The following is a 24704-nucleotide window of genomic DNA, read 5'->3' as shown; positions in this document are numbered from 1 at the left end:
TGTGTGGTGCAGTTGGTAGAGTATGGTGCCGTGTGGTTCAGTTGGTAGAACATGGTAACGTGTGGTTCAGTTGGTAGAACATGGTGCCGTGTGGTTCAGTTGGTAGAGCATGGTGCTGTGTGGTTCAGTTGGTAGAACATGGTGCCGTGTGGTGCAGTTGGTAGAGTATGGTGCTGTGTGGTTCAGTTGGTAGAACATGGTGCCGTGTGGTTCAGTTGGTAGAGCATGGTCCTGTGTGGTTCAGTTGGTAGAACATGGTGCTGTGTGGTGCAGTTGGTAGAGCATGGTGCTGTGTGGTTCAGTTGGTAGAACATGGTGCTGTGTGGTGCAGTTGGTAGAGCATGGTGCTGTGTGGTTCAGATGGTAGAACATGGTGCTGTGTGGTTCAGTTGGTAGAGCATGGTGCCATGTGGTTCAGTTGGTAGAGCATGGTACCGTGTGGTTCAGTTGGTAGAGCATGGTACCGTGTGGTTCAGTTGGTAGAACATGGTGCTGTGTGGTGCAGTTGGTAGAGCATGGTGCCGTGTGGTGCAGTTGGTAGAGCATGGTGCCATGTGGTTCAGTTGGTAGAGCATGGTGCTGTGTGGTTCAGTTGGTAGAGCATGGTGCTGTGTGGTTCAGTTGGTAGATCATGGTGCTGTGTGGTTCAGTTGGTAGAGCATGGTGCTGTGTGGTTCAGTTGGTAGAACATGGTGCCATATGGTTCAGTTGGTAGAGCATGGTGCTGTGTGGTTCAGTTGGTAGAGTATGGTGCTGTGTGGTTCAGTTGGTAGAACATGGTGCTGTGTGGTTCAGTTGGTAGAGCATGGTACCGTGTGGTTCAGTTGGTAGAGCATGGTGCTGTGTGGTTCAGTTGGTAGAGCATGGTGCCGTGTGGTTCAGTTGGTAGAGCATGGTGCTGTGTGGTTCAGTTGGTAGCGCATGGTGCTGTGTGGTTCAGTTGGTAGAGCATGGTGCTGTGTGGTTCAGTTGGTAGAACATGTTGCTTTGTGGTGCAGTTGGTAGAGTATGGTGCCATGTGGTTCAGTTGGTAGAACATGGTGCCGTGTGGTTCAGTTGGTAGAGCATGGTGCCATGTGGTTCAGTTGGTAGAGCATGGTGCTGTGTGGTTCAGTTGGTAGAGTATGGTGCTGTGTTGTTCAGTTGGTAGAACATGGTGCTGTGTGGTTCAGTTGGTAGAACATGGTGCTGTGTGGTTTAGTTGGTAGAACATGGTGCTGTGTGGTTCAGTTGGTAGAACATGGTGCTTTGTGATGCAGTTGGTAGAGCATGGTGCTTTGTGGTTCAGTTGGTAGAGCATGGTGCTGTGTGGTGCAGTTGGTAGAGCATGGTGCTGTGTGGTTCAGTTGGTAGAACATGGTGCTGTGTGGTGCAGTTGGTAGAGTATGGTGCCATGTGGTTCAGTTGGTAGAACATGGTGCCGTGTGGTTCAGTTGGTAGAGCATGGTGCCATGTGGTTCAGTTGGTAGAGCATGGTGCTGTGTGGTTCAGTTGGTAGAGTATGGTGCTGTGTGGTTTAGTTGGTAGAACATGGTGCTGTGTGGTTCAGTTGGTAGAACATGGTGCTGTGTGATGCAGTTGGTAGAGCATGGTGCTTTGTGGTTCAGTTGGTAGAGCATGGTGCTGTGTGGTGCAGTTGGTAGAGCATGGTGCTGTGTGGTTCAGTTGGTAGAGCATGGTGCCGTGTGGTTCAGTTGGTAGAACATGGTGCTGTGTGGTGCAGTTGGTAGAGCATGGTGCTGTGTGGTTCAGTTGGTAGAACATGGTGCTGTGTGGTGCAGTTGGTAGAGCATGGTGCTGTGTGGTTCAGTTGGTAGAGCATGGTGCTGTGTGGTTCAGTTTGTAGAACATGGTGCTGTGTGATGCAGTTGGTAGAGCATGGTGCTTTGTGGTTCAGCTGGTAGAGCATGGTGCTGTGTGGTTCAGTTGGTAGAGCATGGTGCTGTGTGGTTCAGTTGGTAGAGCATGGTGCCATGTGGTTCAGTTGGTAGAGCATGGTACCGTGTGGTTCAATTGGTAGAGCATGGTACCGTGTGGTTCAGTTGGTAGAACATGGTGCTGTGTGGTGCAGTTGGTAGAGCATGGTGCCGTGTGGTGCAGTTGGTAGAGCATGGTGCCATGTGGTTCAGTTGGTAGAGCATGGTGCTGTGTGGTTCAGTTGGTAGAGCATGGTGCTGTGTGGTTCAGTTGGTAGATCATGGTGCTGTGTGGTTCAGTTGGTAGAACATGGTGCTGTGTGGTGCAGTTGGTAGAGTATGGTGCCGTGTGGTTCAGTTGGTAGAACATGGTGCCGTGTGGTTCAGTTGGTAGAGCATGGTGCCATGTGGTTCAGTTGGTAGAGCATGGTGCTGTGTGGTTCAGTTGGTAGAGTATGGTGCTGTGTGGTTCAGTTGGTAGAACATGGTGCTGTGTGGTTCAGTTGGTAGAGCATGGTGCCGTGTGGTTCAGTTGGTAGAGCATGGTGCTGTGTGGTTCAGTTGGTAGAGCATGGTGCCGTGTGGTTCAGTTGGTAGAGCATGGTGCTGTGTGGTTCAGTTGGTAGAGCATGGTGCTGTGTGGTTCAGTTGGTAGAGCATGGTGCTGTGTGGTTCAGTTGGTAGAACATGTTGCTTTGTGGTGCAGTTGGTAGAGTATGGTGCCATGTGGTTCAGTTGGTAGAACATGGTGCCGTGTGGTTCAGTTGGTAGAGCATGGTGCCATGTGGTTCAGTTGGTAGAGCATGGTGCTGTGTGGTTCAGTTAGTAGAGTATGGTGCTGTGTTGTTCAGTTGGTAGAACATGGTGCTGTGTGGTTCAGTTGGTAGAACATGGTGCTGTGTGGTTTAGTTGGTAGAACATGGTGCTGTGTGGTTCAGTTGGTAGAACATGGTGCTTTGTGATGCAGTTGGTAGAGCATGGTGCTTTGTGGTTCAGTTGGTAGAGCATGGTGCTGTGTGGTGCAGTTGGTAGAGCATGGTGCTGTGTGGTTCAGTTGGTAGAACATGGTGCTGTGTGGTGCAGTTGGTAGAGTATGGTGCCTTGTGGTTCAGTTGGTAGAACATGGTGTCGTGTGGTTCAGTTGGTAGAGCATGGTGCCATGTGGTTCAGTTGGTAGAGCATGGTGCTGTGTGGTTCAGTTGGTAGAGTATGGTGCCATGTGGTTCAGTTGGTAGAGCATGGTGCTGTGTGGTTCAGTTGGTAGAGTATGGTGCTGTGTGGTTTAGTTGGTAGAACATGGTGCTGTGTGGTTCAGTTGGTAGAACATGGTGCTGTGTGATGCAGTTGGTAGAGCATGGTGCTTTGTGGTTCAGTTGGTAGAGCATGGTGCTGTGTGGTTCAGTTGGTAGAGCATGGTGCTGTGTGGTTCAGTTGGTAGAACATGGTGCCGTGTGGTTCAGTTGGTAGAGCATGGTGCCATGTGGTTCAGTTGGTAGAGCATGGTGCTGTGTGGTTCAGTTAGTAGAGTATGGTGCTGTGTTGTTCAGTTGGTAGAACATGGTGCTGTGTGGTTCAGTTGGTAGAACATGGTGCTGTGTGGTTTAGTTGGTAGAACATGGTGCTGTGTGGTTCAGTTGGTAGAACATGGTGCTTTGTGATGCAGTTGGTAGAGCATGGTGCTTTGTGGTTCAGTTGGTAGAGCATGGTGCTGTGTGGTGCAGTTGGTAGAGCATGGTGCTGTGTGGTTCAGTTGGTAGAACATGGTGCTGTGTGGTGCAGTTGGTAGAGTATGGTGCCTTGTGGTTCAGTTGGTAGAACATGGTGTCGTGTGGTTCAGTTGGTAGAGCATGGTGCCATGTGGTTCAGTTGGTAGAGCATGGTGCTGTGTGGTTCAGTTGGTAGAGTATGGTGCCATGTGGTTCAGTTGGTAGAGCATGGTGCTGTGTGGTTCAGTTGGTAGAGTATGGTGCTGTGTGGTTTAGTTGGTAGAACATGGTGCTGTGTGGTTCAGTTGGTAGAACATGGTGCTGTGTGATGCAGTTGGTAGAGCATGGTGCTTTGTGGTTCAGTTGGTAGAGCATGGTGCTGTGTGGTTCAGTTGGTAGAGCATGGTGCTGTGTGGTTCAGTTGGTAGAGCACGGTGCTGTGTAGTTCAGTTGGTAGAGCATGGTGCTGTGTGGTTCAGTTGGTAGAACATGGTGCTTTGTGGTTCAGTTGGTAGAGCATGGTGCTGTGTGGTTCAGTTGGTAGAGCATGGTGCCATGTGCTTCAGTTGATAGAGCATGGTGCTGTGTGGTTCAGTTGGAAGAGCATGGTGCCATGTGGTTCAGTTGGTAGAACACGGTGCTGTGTAGTTCAGTTGGTAGAGCATGGTGCTGTGTGGTTCAGTTGGTAGAGCATGGTACCGTGTGGTTCAGTTGGTAGAACATGGTGCTGTGTGGTGCAGTTGGTAGAGCATGGTACCGTGTGGTTCAGTTGGTAGAACATGGTGCTGTGTGGTGCAGTTGGTAGAGCATGGTGCTGTGTGGTTCAGTTGGTAGAGCATGGTACCGTGTGGGTCAGTTGGTAGAGTATGTCACTTTGCATCCTGATGTCTTCAGGTTTACATAATGTCACTTCTATCCATCTCCAACCAGCTGTCTTCAATACTGTCAATGCTGTTCAGGGAAATACTGGATCTTATGCTTAGTTCTGCTGCTTGACCTAGTCTCTGTAGACAGATGTGTTGCCTCCATCAATGTACCAGTGTTACAGTTTACAGTGCTGTTGCCCTAGGTCTGGAATTACTGAGACTATGCTTGAAAGGTTTCCACCTGCATTCCTCTCTGTCTAGAAAGGTGAAAGAGTCATAGAGACTGTTTCCTTCTTCCTGGTGTTAAGTCAGACAGCAGCCCTACCTGACCTGTCAACGGAGTCTCTTGAGATTTCAGAGATGATCCTAGTACCTGTCTTGTAGCCTGGGTGCCAGTCTGTTTCAACTCTCTTATGAAATTGTCATGCTTGACAATGACAATGGAGTAGGCAAAAGCCTAAACAGACCTGGGACCAGGCTACCTGTCTTACTGCTCTCTCCAGAAACAGTTCTGGCTATGCAGCACACACAGATTTGGGATCAGGCTACCTGTCTTACTGCTCTCCCCAGAAACAGTTCTGGCTATGCAGCACACACAGATCTGGGATCAGGCTACCTGTCTTACTGCTCTCCCCAGAAACAGTTCTGGCTATGCAGCACACACAGATCTGGGATCAGGCTACCTGTCTTACTGCTCTCCCCAGAAACAGTTCTGGCTATGCAGCACACACAGATCTGGGATCAGGCTACCTGTCTTACTGCTCTCCCCAGAAACAGTTCTGGCTATGCAGCACACACAGATCTGGGATCAGGCTACCTGCCTTACTGCTCTCCCCAGAAACAGTTCTGGCTATGCAGCACACACAGATCTGAGATCAGGCTACCTGTCTTACTGCTCTCTCCAGAAATAGTTCTGGCTATGCAGCACACACAGATCTGAGATCAGGCTACCTGTCTTACTGCTCTCTCCAGAAACAGTTCTGGCTATGCAGCACACACAGACCTGGGACCAGGCTACCTGTCTTACTGCTCTCTACAGAAACAGTTCTGGCTATGCAGCACACACAGATCTGAGATCAGGCTACCTGTCTACCTGTAGGCCAACATGGTGCTCCAATAGCCACTATAGCCTAATGGCTACCGTCTAAAACTGTAAGGGTACAGTCTATTGGTGTCACGCCCTGACCAGGTGAACTCTGCTATTTTGGTCAGGGTGTGGCATTTCTATGCTTTATTTTCTATGTTTTGGTTATAGCCTTTCTTTGTGTTTTATTTCTATGTTGGGCTCGGGGTGATTTCCCAATCAGACAGCTGTCGCTTGTGAAGTCTGATTGGGAATCACATTTAAGTTCCTTTTCCCCCACGATGTTTGTGGGTTGTTGTCTCGTTATTTGAGCACGTAACGTATTGGCAGTTTTTCCTTGATTTTGTGTACATGTTTAATTCTAGTGTGTTAAATAAACATGTATTCGCTCCCAGCTGCGTTTTGGTCCGCTTCCTCATCTCACGACGACAAACGTTACAATTGGCTACCCTCTAAAACTGTAAGGATACAGCCTATTAGCTACCTCTAAAACTGTAAGGGTACAGTCTATTGGCTACCGTCTAAAACTGTAAGGGTACAGTCTATTGGCTACCGTCTAAAACTGTAAGGATACAGTCTATTGGCTACCGTCTAAAACTGTAAGGATACAGCCTATTAGCTACCTCTAAAACTGTAAGGGTACAGTCTATTGGCTACCGTCTAAAACTGTAAGGATACAGCCTATTAGCTACCTCTAAAACTGTAAGGATACAGTCTATTGGCTACCCTCTAAAACTGTAACGGTACAGCCTATTAGCTACCTCTAAAACTGTAAGGGTACAGTCTATTGGCTACCTCTAAAACTGTAAGGATACAGTCTATTGGCTACCTCTAAAACTGTAAGGATACAGCCTATTAGCTACCTCTAAAACTGTAAGGGTACAGTCTATTGGCTACCGTCTAAAACTGTAAGGGTACAGTCTATTGGCTACCCTCTAAAACTGTAAGGATACAGCCTATTAGCTACCGTCTAAAACTGTAAGGATACAGTCTATTGGCTACCCTCTAAAACTGTAAGGGTACAGTCTATTGGCTACCTCTAAAACTGTAAGGGTACAGTCTATTGGCTACCGTCTAAAACTGTAAGGATACAGCCTATTAGCTACCTCTAAAACTGTAAGGGTACAGTCTATTGGCTACCTCTAAAACTGTAAGGGTACAGTCTATTGGCTACCCTCTAAAACTGTAAGGATACAGCCTATTAGCTACCTCTAAAACTGTAAGGGTACAGTCTATTGGCTACCGTCTAAAACTGTAAGGATACAGCCTATTAGCTACCTCTAAAACTGTAAGGGTACAGTCTATTGGCTACCTCTAAAACTGTAAGGGTACTGCCTATTGGCTACCGTCTAAAACTGTAAGGGTACAGCCTATTAGCTACCTCTAAAACTGTAAGGGTACTGCCTATTGGCTACCGTCTAAAACTGTAAGGGTACAGCCTATTAGCTACCTCTAAAACTGTAAGGGTACTGCCTATTGGCTACCGTCTAAAACTGTATGGGTACAGCCTATTAGCTACCTCTAAAACTGTAAGGGTACTGCCTATTGGCTACCGTCTAAAACTGTAAGGGTACAGCCTATTAGCTACCTCTAAAACTGTAAGGGTACTGCCTATTGGCTACCGTCTAAAACTGTAAGGATACAGCCTATTAGCTACTGTCTAAAACTGTAAGGATACAGCCTGTTAGCTACCTCTAAAACTGTAAGGGTACAGCCTATTGGCTACTGTCTAAAACTGTAAGGGTACAGCCTGTTAGCTACCTCTAAAACTGTAAGGGTACAGCCTATTAGCTACTGTCCTTAACTGTAAGGATACAGCCTGTTAGCTACCTCTAAAACTGTAAGGATACAACCTATTAGCTACCTCTAAAACTGTAAGGATACAGTCTATTGGCTACTGTCTAAAACTGTAAGGGTACAGCCTGTTAGCTACCTCTAAAACTGTAAGGATACAGCCTGTTAACTACCACTAAAACTGTAAGGATACAGTCTATTGGCTACCGTCTAAAACTGTAAGGATACAGTCTATTGGCTACTGTCTAAAACTGTAAGGATACAGCCTATTGGCTACTGTCTAAAACTGTAAGGGTACTGCCTATTGGCTACCGTCTAAAACTGTAAGGATACAGCCTGTTAGCTACCTCTAAAACTGTAAGTGTACAGTCTATTGGCTACCTCTAAAACTGTAAGGATACAGCCTATTAGCTACCTCTAAAACTGTAAGGGTACAGTCTATTGGCTACCGTCTAAAACTGTAAGGGTACAGCCTGTTAGCTACCTCTAAAACTGTAAGGGTACAGCCTGTTAGCTATCTCTAAAACTGTAAGGATACAGCCTGTTAGCTACCTCTAAAACTGTAAGGATACGGCCTGTTAGCTACCTCTAAAACTGTAAGGATACAGCCTGTTAGCTACCTCTAAAACTGTAAGGGTACAGCCTGTTAGCTACCTCTAAAACTGTAAGGATACAGCCTGTTAGCTATCTCTAAAACTGTAAGGATACAGTCTATTCGCTACCGTCTAAAACTGTCAGGGTACAGCCTGTTAGCTACCTCTAAAACTGTAAGGGTACAGCCTGTTAGCTACCTCTAAAACTGTAAGGGTACAGCCTGTTAGCTATCTCTAAAACTGTAAGGGTACAGCCTGTTAGCTACCTCTAAAACTGTAAGGGTACAGCCTGTTAGCTATCTCTAAAACTGTAAGGGTACAGCCTGTTAGCTACCTCTAAAACTGTAAGGGTACAGCCTGTTAGCTACCTCTAAAACTGTAAGGGTACAGCCTGTTAGCTATCTCTAAAACTGTAAGGATACAGCCTGTTAGCTACCTCTAAAACTGTAAGGGTACAGCCTGTTAGCTACCTCTAAAACTGTAAGGGTACAGCCTGTTAGCTACCTCTAAAACTGTAAGGGTACAGCCTGTTAGCTACCTCTAAAACTGTAAGGATACAGCCTGTTAGCTACCTCTAAAACTGTAAGGATACAGCCTGTTAGCTACCTCTACAACTGTAAGGATACAGCCTGTTAGCTACCTCTAAAACTGTAAGGATACAGCCTGTTAGCTACCTCTAAAACTGTAAGGATACAGCCTGTTAGCTACCTCTAAAACTGTAAGGATACAGCCTGTTAGCTACCTCTAAAACTGTAAGGGTACAGCCTGTTAGCTACCTCTAAAACTGTAAGGGTACAGCCTGTTAGCTACCTCTAAAACAGCCTTAGTGTTCACTGTAAACGCGCACTGGAAGTTGCACAAAATTCTCACAAGGTTCAAGTTTTCGCTCACAAGACAAACATTTTTCTCAGTGCCCCACTTCAAGACCTCTTTACTGAGGAATGTGGTTGTTTTTTATCATTGTGTTTTGTGTTTTTGTATTTTCTTGGTGTATTTCCTATGCTGCTGTGATTGGGTAATTGTTGTGTAATTGTTAAGCTGCAGGGCTCCCTTGCAAAAGAGACCTTGGTCTCAATGGGATTCCCTGCTAAAATAAAGGTTCAATCAAAATGAATAAGCACTGGATCCGATGAGAGTACTCACAGGTCCTCTCCGGTGGCTGTTCACAGTGAAGTCAGGACAGAAGAGCAGGTCGGCCATGGCCAGGAGCAGAGACTCAGCCAGTGGACGAGCTCCTTCATCATCATCCATCTCATCTGTCTGTGAAGGAGGATGGAGTGGACAGGAGGATGGAGGGGACAGGAGGATGGGGCACAGGAGGATGGAGTGGACAGGAGGATGGGGCACATGAGGATGGAGTGGACAGGAGGATGGGAGGGACAGGAGGATGGGAGGGACAGGAGGATGGGAGGGACAGGAGGATGGGAGGGACAGGAGGATGGAGGGGACAGGAGGATGGGAGGGACAGGAGGATGGAGGGGACAGGAGGATGGAGGGGACAGGAGGATGGGGCACAGGAGGATGGAGTGGACAGGAGGATGGGAGGGACAGGAGGATGGGAGGGACAGGAGGATGGGAGGGACAGAAGGATGGAGGAGACAGGAGGATAGGGTGGACAGGAGGATGAGAGGGTGGGGGGCAGGAGGTTGGGAGGGACAGGAGGATGGAGGGGACAGGAGGATAGGGTGGACAGGAGGATGAGAGGGTGGGGGGCAGGAGGATGGGGCACAGGAGGATGAGAGGGTGGGGGGCAGGAGGATGGGGCACAGGAGGATGAAAGGGTGGGGGGCAGGAGGATAGGGTGGACAGGAGGATGAGAGGGTGGGGGGCAGGAGGATGGGGGGACAACATTAAACCCCTCAACACTTTGTTACCCTCTATAGCAAACAGAAACATTTTTGGTAACAGCACTGACAACAACTTTCATTTTCATGTTATTTTCATTCTGATGAAAAGTATACCCAGAAACTTTGGAATTCATTGTGTGTCAAAGCATCCTGACATTTCTGAATGTCTAATGAGGAACTAGAGTTCTACTGAACTTTTAGGATGCTAGTTCCTCTTATCTTCCCATGTAGGACGAAACAAATATTGTAATCAGGAGAGGTAGAATATGCACCTGGGAGATTTTCTCTCATCATCATGATGTATTACTGTGTTGTGTTCATTAGGCAGCTGATTGAAGAACTGCCAGGGACTACCTACACTTGTCCAATAAAAAAATGTTGTGTGCCCAAATGAACACAACCATGGTGTACAATGGATGAAACATACCATCTACTGGAATGAGGAAACTAATTAGTCAGATGAATGAAGTATTACATTTTTTTGTGATCAACAGAAGCCAATTTCCTCCCACATATCCACCAGTCTCACTTGGCTGCAGTGCAGGGACTACAGACATCTAAGACTCATTCATGTTGAGATGACAAATTAACAGGACTGGTATTTTTACTAACATCTTCCATGAAGCGTTTGTAAAATGGAACAGTGGGTAGAGTCTGTCTAGCCTGGTCCCAGATCTGAGACCAGGCTAGTATCTGTCAAATATGGGACAAAACACTGGCGCGTGCAGCAGCTATGTGGGTGTTAGCTGCAATAAGAGGTTAGCCTACATTGATCTGCAGCCATAGGGATTATCATTTGAAATCTGACTACGGGCAACATTTTCATAGTGCAAAAGCATTGCGCAAATTAAATCACGCCGCCCGATTATAATAAGGGTTTACGGTCATTTGAGCCAGTTTACTACAGCAGGAACATAATCCTGCAGCAACAGGAAATGTGAATTATTATGTGGATTATAATTAATGGACATGTTTGTAAGGGTTGATATATTTTTCATAAGGGAGAATCAAGTCTGAAATTTGCAAAGTAGAAATTATACATTTCAGAAGCCTTTTTAAACCATAAATACACTACAAATTAAACATTTCCTGCAATGCAAAAACGTTATTCTGCAACAGGGTGATCAAATTAAGATCTTACATCTGTGCTGTAAGTGTATCTCAAACCCTAGCCAACTCTGCATACAGTATACTCCTCTTTTTTACTCCCACACACCCACCACCCACTCCCCACAGCTCTTCCAGTGCCAGGCATAGTGGATCAGAACAACCACCCACTCCTCCCAGCTCTTCCAGCACCAGGCACAGTGGACCAGAAGAGGCCCCTACACTTACCACAGTTCTTCCAGCACCAGGCACAGTGGACCAGAAGAAGTCCTTCTACTCACCATAGTTCTTCCAGCACCAGGCACAGTGGACCAGAAGAAGCCACTCACCCCAGTTCTTCCAGCACCAGGCACAGTGGACCAGAAGAAGCCCCTCCACTCACCCCAGTTCTTCCAGCACCAGGCACAGTGGACCAGAAGAAGCCACTTACCCCAGTTCTTCCAGCACCAGGCACAGTGGACCAGAAGAAGCCCCTCCACTCACCACAGTTCTCCCAGCACCAGGAAAACTGGACCAGAAGCCCCTCCACTCACCCCAGTTCTTCCAGCACCAGGCACAGTGGACCAGAAGAAGCCCCTACACTCACCACAGCTCTTCCAGCACCAGGCACAGTGGACCAGAAGAAGCCCCTACACTTACCACAGTTCTTCCAGCACCAGGCACAGTGGACCAGAAGAAGCCCCTCTACTCAGCACAGTTCTTCCAGCACCAGGCACAGTGGACCAGAAGAAGCCACTCACCCCAGTTCTTCCAGCACCAGGCACAGTGGACCAGAAGAAGCCCCTCTACTCACCACAGTTCTTCCAGCACCAGGCACAGTGGACCAGAAGAAGCCACTCACCCCAGTTCTTCCAGCACCAGGCACAGTGGACCAGAAGAAGCCCCTACACTCACCACAGCTCTTCCAGCACCAGGCACAGTGGACCAGAAGAAGCCCCTACACTTACCACAGTTCTTCCAGCACCAGGCACAGTGGACCAGAAGAAGCCCCTCTACTCAGCACAGTTCTTCCAGCACCAGGCACAGTGGACCAGAAGAAGCCACTCACCCCAGTTCTTCCAGCACCAGGCACAGTGGACCAGAAGAAGCCCCTCTACTCACCACAGTTCTTCCAGCACCAGGCACAGTGGACCAGAAGAAGCCACTCACCCCAGTTCTTCCAGCACCAGGCACAGTGGACCAGAAGAAGCCCCTCCACTCACCCCAGTTCTTCCAGCACCAGGCACAGTGGACCAGAAGAAGCCACTCACCCCAGTTCTTCCAGCACCAGGCACAGTGGACCAGAAGAAGCCCCTCCACTCACCCCAATTCTTCCAGCACCAGGCACAGTGGACCAGAAGAAGCCACTCACCCCAGTTCTTCCAGCACCAGGCACAGTGGACCAGAAGAAGCCCCTCCAGTCTTGGTCCTCAAAGATGTAGGGCAGGATGCGGGTCAGCATACGACTACAGTTCAGAACGATCTGTTTCTCCTTCTCCAAGGGGCATCCTGACTCTGCTGCCTGCACCAGCTTTTCTACGGCCTGGGGGAGAGATGGCCTTGGTGTTATAAATACGGCCTGGGGGAGAGATGGCCTTGGTGTTATAAATACGGCCTGGGGGAGAGATGGCCTTGGTGTTATAAATACGGCCTGGGGGAGAGATGGCCTTGGTGTTATAAATACGGCCTGGGGAGAGATGGCCTTGGTGTTATAAATACGGCCTGGGGAGAGATGGCCTTGGTGTTATAAATACAGCCTGGGGGAGAGATGGCCTTGGTGTTATAAATACAGCCTGGGGAGAGATGGCCTTGGTGTTATAAATACGGCCTGGGGGAGAGATGGCCTTGGTGTTATAAATACAGCCTGGGGAGAGATGGCCTTGGTGTTATAAATACGGCCTGGGGGAGAGATGGCCTTGGTGTTATAAATACGGCCTGGGGGAGAGATGGCCTTGGTGTTATAAATACGGCCTGGGGGAGAGATGGCCTTGGTGTTATAAATACGGCCTGGGGGAGAGATGGCCTTGGTGTTATAAATACGGCCTGGGGGAGAGATGGCCTTGGTGTTATAAATACAGCCTGGGGAGAGATGGCCTTGGTGTTATAAATACGGCCTGGGGAGAGATGGCCTTGGTGTTATAAATACGGCCTGGGGAGAGATGGCCTTGGTGTTATAAATACGGCCTGGGGGAGAGATGGCCTTGGTGTTATAAATACAGCCTGGGGGAGAGATGGCCTTGGTGTTATAAATACGGCCTGGGGGAGAGATGGCCTTGGTGTTATAAATACGGCCTGGGGGAGAGATGGCCTTGGTGTTATAAATACGGCCTGGGGGAGAGATGGCCTTGGTGTTATAAATACGGCCTGGGGGAGAGATGGCCTTGGTGTTATAAATACGGCCTGGGGGAGAGATGGCCTTGGTGTCATAAATACAGCCTGGGGGAGAGACGGCCTTGGTGTTATAAATACGGCCTGGGGAGAGATGGCCTTGGTGTTATAAATACGGCCTGGGGGAGAGATGGCCTTGGTGTTATAAATACGGCCTGAGGAGAGATGGCCTTGGTGTTATAAATACGGCCTGGGGTAAAGATGGCCTGGGGGAGAGATGGCCTTGGTGTTTTAAATACGGCCTGGGGAGAGATGGCCTTGGTGTTATAAATACGGCCTGGGGGAGAGATGGCCTTGGTGTTATAAATACGGCCTGAGGAGAGATGGCCTTGGTGTTATAAATACGGCCTGGGGGAGAGATGGCCTTGGTGTTATAAAAACAGCCTGTGGGAGAGATGGCCTTGGTGTTATAAATACGGCCTGGGGAGAGATGGCCTTGGTGTTATAAATACGGCCTGGGGGAGAGATGGCCTTGGTGTTATAAATACGGCCTGGGGGAGAGATGGCCTTGGTGTTATAAATACGGCCTGAGGAGAGATGGCCTTGGTGTTTTAAATACGGCCTGGGGAGAGATGGCCTTGGTGTTATAAATACGGCCTGGGGGAGAGATGGCCTTGGTGTTATAAATACGGCCTGGGGGAGAGATGGCCTTGGTGTTATAAATACGGCCTGGGGAGAGATGGCCTTGGTGTTATAAATACGGCCTGGGGGAGAGATGGCCTTGGTGTTATAAATACAGCCTGGGAGAGAGATGGCCTTGGTGTTATAAATACGGCCTGGGGGAGAGATGGCCTTGGTGTTATAAATACGGCCTGGGGGAGAGATGGCCTTGGTGTTATAAATACGGCCTGAGGAGAGATGGCCTTGGTGTTTTAAATATGGCCTGGGGAGAGATGGCCTTGGTGTTATAAATACGGCCTGGGGGAGAGATGGCCTTGGTGTTATAAATACGGCCTGGGGGAGAGATGGCCTTGGTGTTATAAATACGGCCTGGGGAGAGATGGCCTTGGTGTTATAAATACGGCCTGGGGGAGAGATGGCCTTGGTGTTATAAATACAGCCTGGGGGAGAGATGGCCTTGGTGTTATAAATACGGCCTGGGGTAAAGATGGCCTGGGGAGAGATGGCCTTGGTGTTATAAATACGGCCTGGGGGAGAGATGGCCTTGGTGTTATAAATACGGCCTGGGGGAGAGATGGCCTGGGGGAGAGATGGCCTGGGGGAGAGATATGGCTTGGGCATTGTAAATATTGGCAATGACTCACACAGTCACTCATGATCAGATACAGTACACAGAGAAATGACATTAATCACATCAGCAATGTTTAGTACATTACATTGAGTCATACTAATATTCAATTCATCACATGCACAAATAATTTTTTTTAATGAATCAACACTTCTTTCGTTCAGCAAATAACCCTTCCAAAACTATCCACTCCAGCAGGTTGAAGTCTATGTCTGGCTCGTGTTAATCAGGACGCAAAATAGCAGCACATTTTGCCAAGGAAAACAAGTGATTGTTATTGGACTAGTTCTGGTAGCACCTCTCTGTTCCACTCTGTTCCACTCTGTTTTCTTTCATGCTGTGCCTACAGAACACTGCCACTAAGTTACAGAACACAGCCATGATGTTACAGTACACTGCCATGAAGTTACAGAACACAGCCATGATGTTACAGTACACTGCCATGATGTTACAGTACACAGCCATGATGTTACAGAACACTGCCATGATGTTACAGTACACTGCCATGATGTTACAGTACACTGCCATGAAGTTACAGAACACCGCATTCTATGACGTTAAAATGCCTATTTACTCTGTTCCATCTGACTGTGCAATCCACTGTTTCATCAGCCCAGCCAGGCAATTTATCAACTTGATCTCCAATATAAAAAGCATCTAGACGTTATCTCACATTTCTTTTAGAGTAACATTTAGTTTTCAAAGCGGAGATTTGTATAAACCTTGTTGTCTGTCTCTCCGACATTTGCAACATTGTTTCAATATTCAAATTCAATCTCCAGCTGTCCAATAGTAATTAATGTGTAGGGAGTCGGAATGAGACAGAGAGGCAGGCAGCTTTTCTAAGCCAGTCGAAATCATGAATCAGCATCATTTTTATGGATATATATAAATAACTATCATTAGAAAACAGGTCAAACGAAATGAAGTGCAGCTAGTTTGCAGTCTTTCCAGCTTCAGTTTGAAGTGATTGTGTTAGCTGTGTTGTTGGCTAGCTCCTCTGAACAACAGGGTCCTGACCAGAGAGCACATTTTCTATGCCAGGCGAAACCGCACCTCATTAGCTTATTGTTATGGATGTATCCAAATAAATGTCTCTAGAAAACAGCTTAAACACATGCAAATGCAGCTACTTTGCTGTTATTCTGGCTGCACTTCTTGATGTGACTATAAGTTAGCAGTAGTTGGCTAGCTAGCGAGCAAGAGATAAGAACGTTGCCAGCTAGTATGGCAATGGAACATTTAGAACAAAGTCATCTGTGGCATTGTGCTGTGTGACAAAACTGCACATTTTAGAATGGCCTTTTATTGTCCCCAGCACAAGGTGCACCTGTATAATGATCATGCTGTTTAATCAGCTTCTTGATATGCCACTCCTGTCAGGTGGATGGATCATCTTGCTCACTAACAGGGATGTAAACACATTTGTGCTCATAATTTGAGAGAAATAATATTTTTGTGCGTATGGAACATTTCTGGGATCTTTTATTTCAGCTCATGAAACATGGGACCAACACTTTACATGTTACGTTTATATTAATGTTCAGTGTAGTTTGTTAACATCATCTCTCTTAAGTCACTCACAGTAATTCAAGAAGATCTAAATGTATATTCCCATGAAGCTGATTGAGATCAAATGATTGGCACGCAGATACAATTTGGATGTTACACCTGTAAAACGTGAATAATTCACGAGTGACAGTGATTATGGCCTATTTTGAAAGAAAGCCTCCCCAGCACCAACAGTCTGTCCTGTTCCATTAGAGAGCCCCCCAGCACCAACAGTCTGTCCTGTTCCATTAGAGACCCCCAGCACCAACAGTCTGTCCTGTTCCATTAGAGAGCCCCCCAGCACCAACAGTCTATCCTGTTCCATTAGAGAGCCCCCCAGCACCAACAGTCTGTCCTGTTCCATTACAGCCCCCCAGCACCAACAGTCTGTCCTGTTCCATTAGAGAGCCCCACAGCACCAACAGTCTATCCTGTTCCATTAGAGAGCCCCCCAGCATCAACAGTCTGTCCTGTACTGTTAGAGCCCCCCCAGCACCAACAGTCTGTCCTGTTCCATTAGAGAGCCCCCCCAGCACCAACAGTCTGTCCTGTTCCATTAGAGAGCCCCCCCCAGCAACAACAGTCTGTCCTGTTCCATTAGAGAGCCCCCCAGCATCAACAGTCTATCCTGTTCTATTAGAGCCCCCCAGCATCAACAGTCTATCCTGTTCTATTAGAGCCCACCAGCATCAACAGTCTGTCCTGTTCCATTAGAGCCCCCCAGTCCCAACAGTCTGTCATGTTCCATTAGAGCCCCCCAGCATCAACAGTCTGTCCTGTTCCATTAGAGCCCCCCAGTCTCAACAGTCTGTCATGTTCCATTAGAGAGCCCCCCAGTCTCAACAGTCTGTCCTGTTCCATTAGAGCCCGCCAGCCTCAACAGTCTGTCCTGTTTCATTAGAGAGCCCCCCAGTCTCAACAGTCTGTCCTGTTCCATTAGAACCCCACAGCATCAACAGTCTGTCCTGTTCCATTAGAGAGCCCCCCAGTCCCAACAGTCTGTCATGTTCTATTAGAGCCCCCCAGCCCCAACAGTCTGTCCTGTTCCATTAGAGAGCCCCCCAGTCTCAACAGTCTGTCCTGTTCCATTAGAGAGCCCCCCAGTCTCAACAGTCTGTCCTGTTCCATCAGAGCCACCCAGTCTCAACAGTCTGTCCTGTTCCATTAGAGAGCCCCCCAGTCTCAACAGTCTGTCCTGTTCCATTAGAGAGGCCCCCAGTCCCAAAAGTCTGTCCTGTTCCATTAGAGAGCCCCCCAGTCCCAACAATCTGTCCTGTTCCATTAGAGAGCCCCCCAGTCCCAACAGTCTGTCCTGTTCCATTAGAGAGCCCCCCAGTCTCAACAGTCTGTCCTGTTCCATTAGAGCCCCCCAGTCTCAACAGTCTGTCCTGTTCCATTAGAGAGCCCCCCAGCATCAACAGTCTGTCCTGTTCCATTAGAGAGCCCCCCAATCCCAACAGTCTGTCCTGTTCCATTAGAGAGGCCCCCAGTCTCAACAGTCTGTCCTGTTCCATTAGAGAGCCCCCCAGTCTCAACAGTCTGTCCTGTTCCATTAGAGAGCCCCCCACTCTCAACAGTCTGTCCTGTTCCATTAGAGAGCCCCCCAGTCTCAACAGTCTGTCATGTTCCATTAGAGCCCCCCAGTCCCAACAGTCTGTCATGTTCCATTAGAGAGCCCTCCCAGCATCAACAGTCTGTCCTGTTCCATTAGAGAGCCCCCCAGTCTCAACAGTCTGTCCTGTTCCATTAGAGCCCCCCAGCACCAACAGTCTGTCCTGTTCCATTAGAGAGCCCCCCCAGTATTAACAGTCTGTCATGTTCCATTAGAGCCCCCCAGTCTCAACAGTCTGTCCTGTTCCATTAGAGAGCCCCCCAGTCTCAACAGTCTGTCCTGTTCCATTAGAGCCCCCCAGCACCAACAGTCTGTCCTGTTCCATGAGAGCCCCCCAGCATCAACAGTCTGTCCTGTTCCATTAGAGCCCCCCAGTCCCAACAGTCTGTCCTGTTCCATTAGAGCCCCCCAGTCTCAACAGTCTGTCCTGTTCCATTAGAGCCCCCCAGTCTCAACAGACTGTCCTGTTCCATTAGAGAGCCCCCCAGTCTCAACAGTCTGTCCTGTTCCATTAGAGCCCCCCAGTCTCAACAGTCTGTCCTGTTCCATTAGAGCCCCCCAGTTCCAACAGTCTGTCCTGTTCCATTAGAGCCCCTCCAGTCTCAACAGTCTGTCATGTTCCATTAGAGAGCCCCCCAGCATCAACAGTCTGTCCTGTTCCATTAGAGAGCCCCCCAGTTCCAACAGTCTGTCCTGTTCCATTAGAGCCCCCCAGTCTAAACAGTCTGTCATGTTCCATTACAGCCCCCCAGTTCCAACAGTCTGTCCTGTTCCATTAGAGGCCCTCCAGTCTCAACAGTCTGTCATGTTCTATTAGAGCCCCCCATCCCAACAGTCTGTCCTGTCCCATTAGAGCCCCCCAGCACCAACAGTCTGTCCTGTTCCATTAGAGAGCCCCCCAGTCTCAAAAGTCTGTCCTGTTCCATTAGAGAGCCCCCCAGTCCCAACAGTCTGTCCTGTTCATTTAGAGAGCCCCCCAGTCCCAACAATCTGTCCTGTTCCATTAGTGAGCCCCCCAGTCCCAACAGTCTGTCCTGTTCCATTAGAGAGCCCCCAGTCTCAACAGTCTGTCCTGTTCCATTAGAGCCCCCCAGTCTCAACAGTCTGTCCTGTTCCATTAGAGAGCCCCCCAGCATCAACAGTCTGTCCTGTTCCATTAGAGAGCCCCCCAGTCCCAACAGTCTGTCATGTTCTATTAGAGCCCCCCAGTCTCAACAGTCTGTCCTGTTCCATTAGAGAGCCCCCCAGTCCCAACAGTCTGTCCTGTTCCATTAGAGAGCCCCCCAGTCCCAACAGTCTGTCCTGTTCCATTAGAGAGCCCCCCCAGTCTCAACAGTCTGTCCTGTTCCATTAGAGAGCCCCCCAGTCTCAACAGTCTGTCCTGTTCCATTAGAGAGCCCCCCAGTCCTCAACAGTCTGTCCTGTTCCATTAGAGCCCCCCAGCACCAACAGTCTGTCCTGTTCCATTAGAGAGCCCCCCAGTCTCAACAGTCTGCCCTGTTCCATTAGAGCCCCCCAGCACCAACAGTCTGTCCTGTTCCATTAGAGAGCCCCCCCAGTCTCAACAGTCTGTCATGTTCCATTAGAGCCCCCCAGTCTCAACAGTCTGTCATGTTCCATTAGAGAGCCCCGCAGTCTCAACAGTCTGTCCTGTTCCATTAGAGAGCCCCCCAGTCTCAACAGTCTGTCCTGTTCCATTAGAGAGCCCCCCAGTCTCAACAGTCTGTCATGTTCCATTAGAGAGCCCCCCAGTCTCAACAGTCTGTCATGTTCCATTAGAGAGCCCCCCAGTCCCAACAGTCTGTCATGTTCTATTAGAGCCCCCCAGTCCCAACAGTCTGTCCTGTTCCATTAGAGCCCCCAAGTCTCAACAGACTGTCCTGTTCCATTAGAGAGCCCCCCAGTCTCAACAGTCTGTCCTGTTCCATTAGAGAGCCCCCCAGTCTCAACAGTCTGTCCTGTTCCATTAGAGAGCCCCCCAGCATCAACAGTCTGTCCTGTTCCATTAGAGAGCCCCCCAGTCTCAACAGTCTGTCCTGTTCCATTAGCGCCCCCCAGTCTCAACAGACTGTCCTGTTCCATTAGAGAGCCCCCCAGTCTCAACAGACTGTCCTGTTCCATTAGAGCCCCCCAGGCTCAACAGTCTGTCCTGTTCCATTACAGCCCCCCAGTTCCAACAGTCTGTCCTGTTCCATTAGAGCCCCTCCAGTCTCAACAGTCTGTCATGTTCTATTAGAGCCCCCCAGCCCAACAGTCTGTCCTGTCCCATTAGAGCCCCCCAGCACCAACAGTCTGTCCTGTTCCATTAGAGAGCCCCCCAGTCTCAACAGTCTGTCATGTTCCATTAGAGAGCCCCCCAGTCTAAACAGTCTGTCATGTTCCATTAGAGAGCCCCCCAGTCTCAACAGTCTGTCCTGTTCCATTAGAGAGCCCCCCAGTCTCAACAGTCTGTCATGTTCCATTAGAGAGCCCCCCAGTCTCAACAGTCTGTCCTGTTCCTTTAGAGAGCCCCCCGGTCCCAACAGTCTGTCCTGCTCCATTAGAGCACCCCAGTCTCAACAGTCTGTCCTGTTTCATTAGAGAGCCCCCCAGTCTCAACAGTCTGTCATGTTCCATTAGAGAGCCCCCCAGCATCAACAGTCTGTCCTGTTCCATTAGAGAGCCCCCCAGTTCCAACAGTCTGTCCTGTTCCATTAGAGCCCCCCAGTCTCAACAGTCTGTCATGTTCCATTACAGCCCCCCAGTTCCAACAGTCTGTCCTGTTCCATTAGAGCCCCTCCAGTCTCAACAGTCTGTCATGTTCTATTAGAGCCCCCCATCCCAACAGTCTGTCCTGTCCCATTAGAGCCCCCCCGCACCAACAGTCTGTCCTGTTCCATTAGAGAGCCCCCCAGTCTCAACAGTCTGTCCTGTTCCATTAGAGAGCACCCCAGTCCCAACAGTCTGTCCTGTTCCATTAGAGAGCCCCCCAGTCCCAACAATCTGTCCTGATCCATTAGAGAGCCCCCCAGTCCCAACAGTCTGTCCTGTTCCATTAGAGAGCCCCCAGTCTCAACAGTCTGTCCTGTTCCATTAGAGCCCCCCAGTCTCAACAGTTTGTCCTGTTCCATTAGAGAGCCCCCCAGCATCAACAGTCTGTCCTGTTCCATTAGAAAGCCCCCCAGTCCCAACAGTCTGTCCTGTTCCATTAGAGAGCCCCCCAGTCTCAACAGTCTGTCCTGTTCCATTAGAGAGCCCCCCAGTCTCAACAGTCTGTCCTGTTCCATTAGAGAGCCCCCCACTCTCAACAGTCTGTCCTGTTCCATTAGAGAGCCCCCAAGTCTCAACAGTCTGTCATGTTCCATTAGAGCCCCCCAGTCCCAACAGTCTGTCATGTTCCATTAGAGAGACCCCCCAGCATCAACAGTCTGTCCTGTTCCATTAGAGAGCCCCCCAGTCTCAACAGTCTGTCCTGTTCCATTAGAGAGCCCCCCCAGTCTCAACAGTCTGTCATGTTCCATTAGAGAGCCCCCCAGTCTCAACAGTTTGTCCTGTTCCATTAGAGAGCCCCCCACTCTCAACAGTCTGTCCTGTTCCATTAGAGAGCCCCCCAGTCTCAACAGTCTGTCCTGTTCCATTAGAGCCCCCCAACACCAACAGTCTGTCCTGTTCCATTAGAGAGCCCCCCCAGTCTCAACAGTCTGTCATGTTCCATTAGAGCCCCCCAGTCTCAACAGTCTGTCCTGTTCCATTAGAGAGCCCCCCAGTCTCAACAGTCTGTCCTGTTCCATTAGAGAGCCCCCTCAGTCTCAACAGTCTGTCCTGTTCCATAAGAGAGCCCCCCAACATCAACAGTCTGTCCTGTTCCATTAGAGAGCCCCCCAGTCCCAACAGTCTGTCATGTTCTATTAGAGCCCCCCAGTCCCAACAGTCTGTCCTGTTCCATTAGAGCCCCCCAGTCTCAACAGACTGTCCTGTTCCATTAGAGAGCCCCCAGTCTCAACAGTCTGTCCTGTTCCATTAGAGCCCCCCAGTCTCAACAGTCTGTCCTGTTCCATTAGAGAGCCCCCCAGCATCAACAGTCTGTCCTGTTCCATTAGAGAGCCCCCCAGTCCCAACAGTCTGTCATGTTTTATTAGAGCCCCCCAGTCTCAACAGTCTGTCCTGTTCCATTAGAGAGCCCCCCAGTCCCAACAGTCTGTCCTGTTCCATTAGAGAGCCCCCCAGTCCCAACAGTCTGTCCTGTTCCATTAGAGAGCCCCCCAGTCTCAACAGTCTGTCCTGTTCCATTAGAGAGCCCCCCAGTCTCAACAGTCTGTCCTGTTCCATTAGAGAGCCCCCCAGTCTCAACAGTCTGTCCTGTTCCATTAGAGCCCCCCAGCACCAACAGTCTGTCCTGTTCCATTAGAGAGCCCCCCCAGTCTCAACAGTCTGCCCTGTTCCATTAGAGCCCCCCAGCACCAACAGTCTGTCCTGTTCCATTAGAGAGCCCCCCCAGTCTCAACAGTCTGTCATGTTCCATTAGAGCCCCCCAGTCTCAACAGTCTGTCATGTTCCATTAGAGAGCCCCGCAGTCTCAACAGTCTGTCCTGTTCCATTAGAGAGCCCCCCAGTCTCAACAGTCTGTCCTGTTCCATTAGAGAGCCCCCCAGTCTCAACAGTCTGTCATGTTCCATTAGAGAGCCCCCCAGTCTCAACAGTCTGTCATGTTCCATTAGAGAGCCCCCCAGTCCCAACAGTCTGTCATGTTCTATTAGAGCCCCCCAGTCCCAACAGTCTGTCCTGTTCCATTAGAGCCCCCCAGTCTCAACAGACTGTCCTGTTCCATTAGAGAGCCCCCCAGTCTCAACAGTCTGTCCTGTTCCATTAGAGAGCCCCCCAGTCTCAACAGTCTGTCCTGTTCCATTAGAGAGCCCCCCAGCATCAACAGTCTGTCCTGTTCCATTAGAGAGCCCCCCAGTCTCAACAGTCTGTCCTGTTCCATTAGCGCCCCCCAGTCTCAACAGACTGTCCTGTTCCATTAGAGAGCCCCCCAGTCTCAACAGACTGTCCTGTTCCATTAGAGCCCCCCAGGCTCAACAGTCTGTCCTGTTCCATTACAGCCCCCCAGTTCCAACAGTCTGTCCTGTTCCATTAGAGCCCCTCCAGTCTCAACAGTCTGTCATGTTCTATTAGAGCCCCCCAGCCCAACAGTCTGTCCTGTCCCATTAGAGCCCCCCAGCACCAACAGTCTGTCCTGTTCCATTAGAGAGCCCCCCAGTCTCAACAGTCTGTCATGTTCCATTAGAGAGCCCCCCAGTCTCAACAGTCTGTCATGTTCCATTAGAGAGCCCCCCAGTCTCAACAGTCTGTCCTGTTCCATTAGAGAGCCCCCCAGTCTCAACAGTCTGTCATGTTCCATTAGAGAGCCCCCCAGTCTCAACAGTCTGTCCTGTTCCTTTAGAGAGCCCCCCGGTCCCAACAGTCTGTCCTGCTCCATTAGAGCCCCCCAGTCTCAACAGTCTGTCCTGTTTCATTAGAGAGCCCCCCAGTCTCAACAGTCTGTCATGTTCCATTAGAGAGCCCCCCAGCATCAACAGTCTGTCCTGTTCCATTAGAGAGCCCCCCAGTTCCAACAGTCTGTCCTGTTCCATTAGAGCCCCCCAGTCTCAACAGTCTGTCATGTTCCATTACAGCCCCCCAGTTCCAACAGTCTGTCCTGTTCCATTAGAGCCCCTCCAGTCTCAACAGTCTGTCATGTTCTATTAGAGCCCCCCATCCCAACAGTCTGTCCTGTCCCATTAGAGCCCCCCAGCACCAACAGTCTGTCCTGTTCCATTAGAGAGCCCCCCAGTCTCAACAGTCTGTCCTGTTCCATTAGAGAGCCCCCCAGTCCCAACAGTCTGTCCTGTTCCATTAGAGAGCCCCCCAGTCCCATCAATCTGTCCTGATCCATTAGAGAGCCCCCAGTCCCAACAGTCTGTCCTGTTCCATTAGAGAGCCCCCAGTCTCAACAGTCTGTCCTGTTCCATTAGAGCCCCCCAGTCTCAACAGTTTGTCCTGTTCCATTAGAGAGCCCCCCAGCATCAACAGTCTGTCCTGTTCCATTAGAAAGCCCCCCAGTCCCAACAGTCTGTCCTGTTCCATTAGAGAGCCCCCCAGTCTTAACAGTCTGTCCTGTTCCATTAGAGAGCCCCCCAGTCTCAACAGTCTGTCCTGTTCCATTAGAGAGCCCCCCACTCTCAACAGTCTGTCCTGTTCCATTAGAGAGCCCCCAAGTCTCAACAGTCTGTCATGTTCCATTAGAGCCCCCCAGTCCCAACAGTCTGTCATGTTCCATTAGAGAGCCCCCCCAGCATCAACAGTCTGTCCTGTTCCATTAGAGAGCCCCCCAGTCTCAACAGTCTGTCCTGTTCCATTAGAGAGCCCCCCAGTCCCAACAGTCTGTCATGTTCTATTAGAGCCCCCCAGTCCCAACAGTCTGTCCTGTTCCATTAGAGCCCCCCAGTCTCAACAGACTGTCCTGTTCCATTAGAGAGCCCCCCAGTCTCAACAGTCTGTCCTGTTCCATTAGAGAGCCCCCCAGTCTCAACAGTCTGTCCTGTTCCATTAGAGAGCCCCCCAGCATCAACAGTCTGTCCTGTTCCATTAGAGAGCCCCCCAGTCTCAACAGTCTGTCCTGTTCCATTAGCGCCCCCCAGTCTCAACAGACTGTCCTGTTCCATTAGAGAGCCCCCCAGTCTCAACAGACTGTCCTGTTCCATTAGAGCCCCCCAGGCTCAACAGTCTGTCCTGTTCCATTACAGCCCCCCAGTTCCAACAGTCTGTCCTGTTCCATTAGAGCCCCTCCAGTCTCAACAGTCTGTCATGTTCTATTAGAGCCCCCCAGCCCAACAGTCTGTCCTGTCCCATTAGAGCCCCCCAGCACCAACAGTCTGTCCTGTTCCATTAGAGAGCCCCCCAGTCTCAACAGTCTGTCATGTTCCATTAGAGAGCCCCCCAGTCTAAACAGTCTGTCATGTTCCATTAGAGAGCCCCCCAGTCTCAACAGTCT

The 24704-nt window shown here is 49.7% G+C and overlaps 1 protein-coding gene across 1 annotated transcript in view; it reads right to left on the bottom strand.

Annotated features, from left to right (window-relative positions):
- Positions 1-24704, bottom strand: part of LOC115207442 (protein HID1-like) — an 86401-nt gene that overhangs the window by 46525 nt on the left and 15172 nt on the right. Inside the window, exons 3-4 of the mRNA XM_029774519.1 lie at positions 12265-12435; positions 9103-9219 (exon numbers count right to left, since the gene is read on the bottom strand). Coding sequence (XP_029630379.1) covers positions 9103-9219; positions 12265-12435 — 288 coding nt within the window. The remainder of the gene's footprint in view (positions 1-9102; positions 9220-12264; positions 12436-24704) is intronic.

This window comes from Salmo trutta, chromosome 1, assembly GCF_901001165.1.
Source record: "Salmo trutta chromosome 1, fSalTru1.1, whole genome shotgun sequence".
In the NCBI taxonomy this organism is placed as follows: Eukaryota; Metazoa; Chordata; class Actinopteri; order Salmoniformes; family Salmonidae; genus Salmo; species Salmo trutta.
Note: the sequence above shows the minus strand (reverse complement) of the source record. Positions and strands in the feature narration are given on the sequence as shown.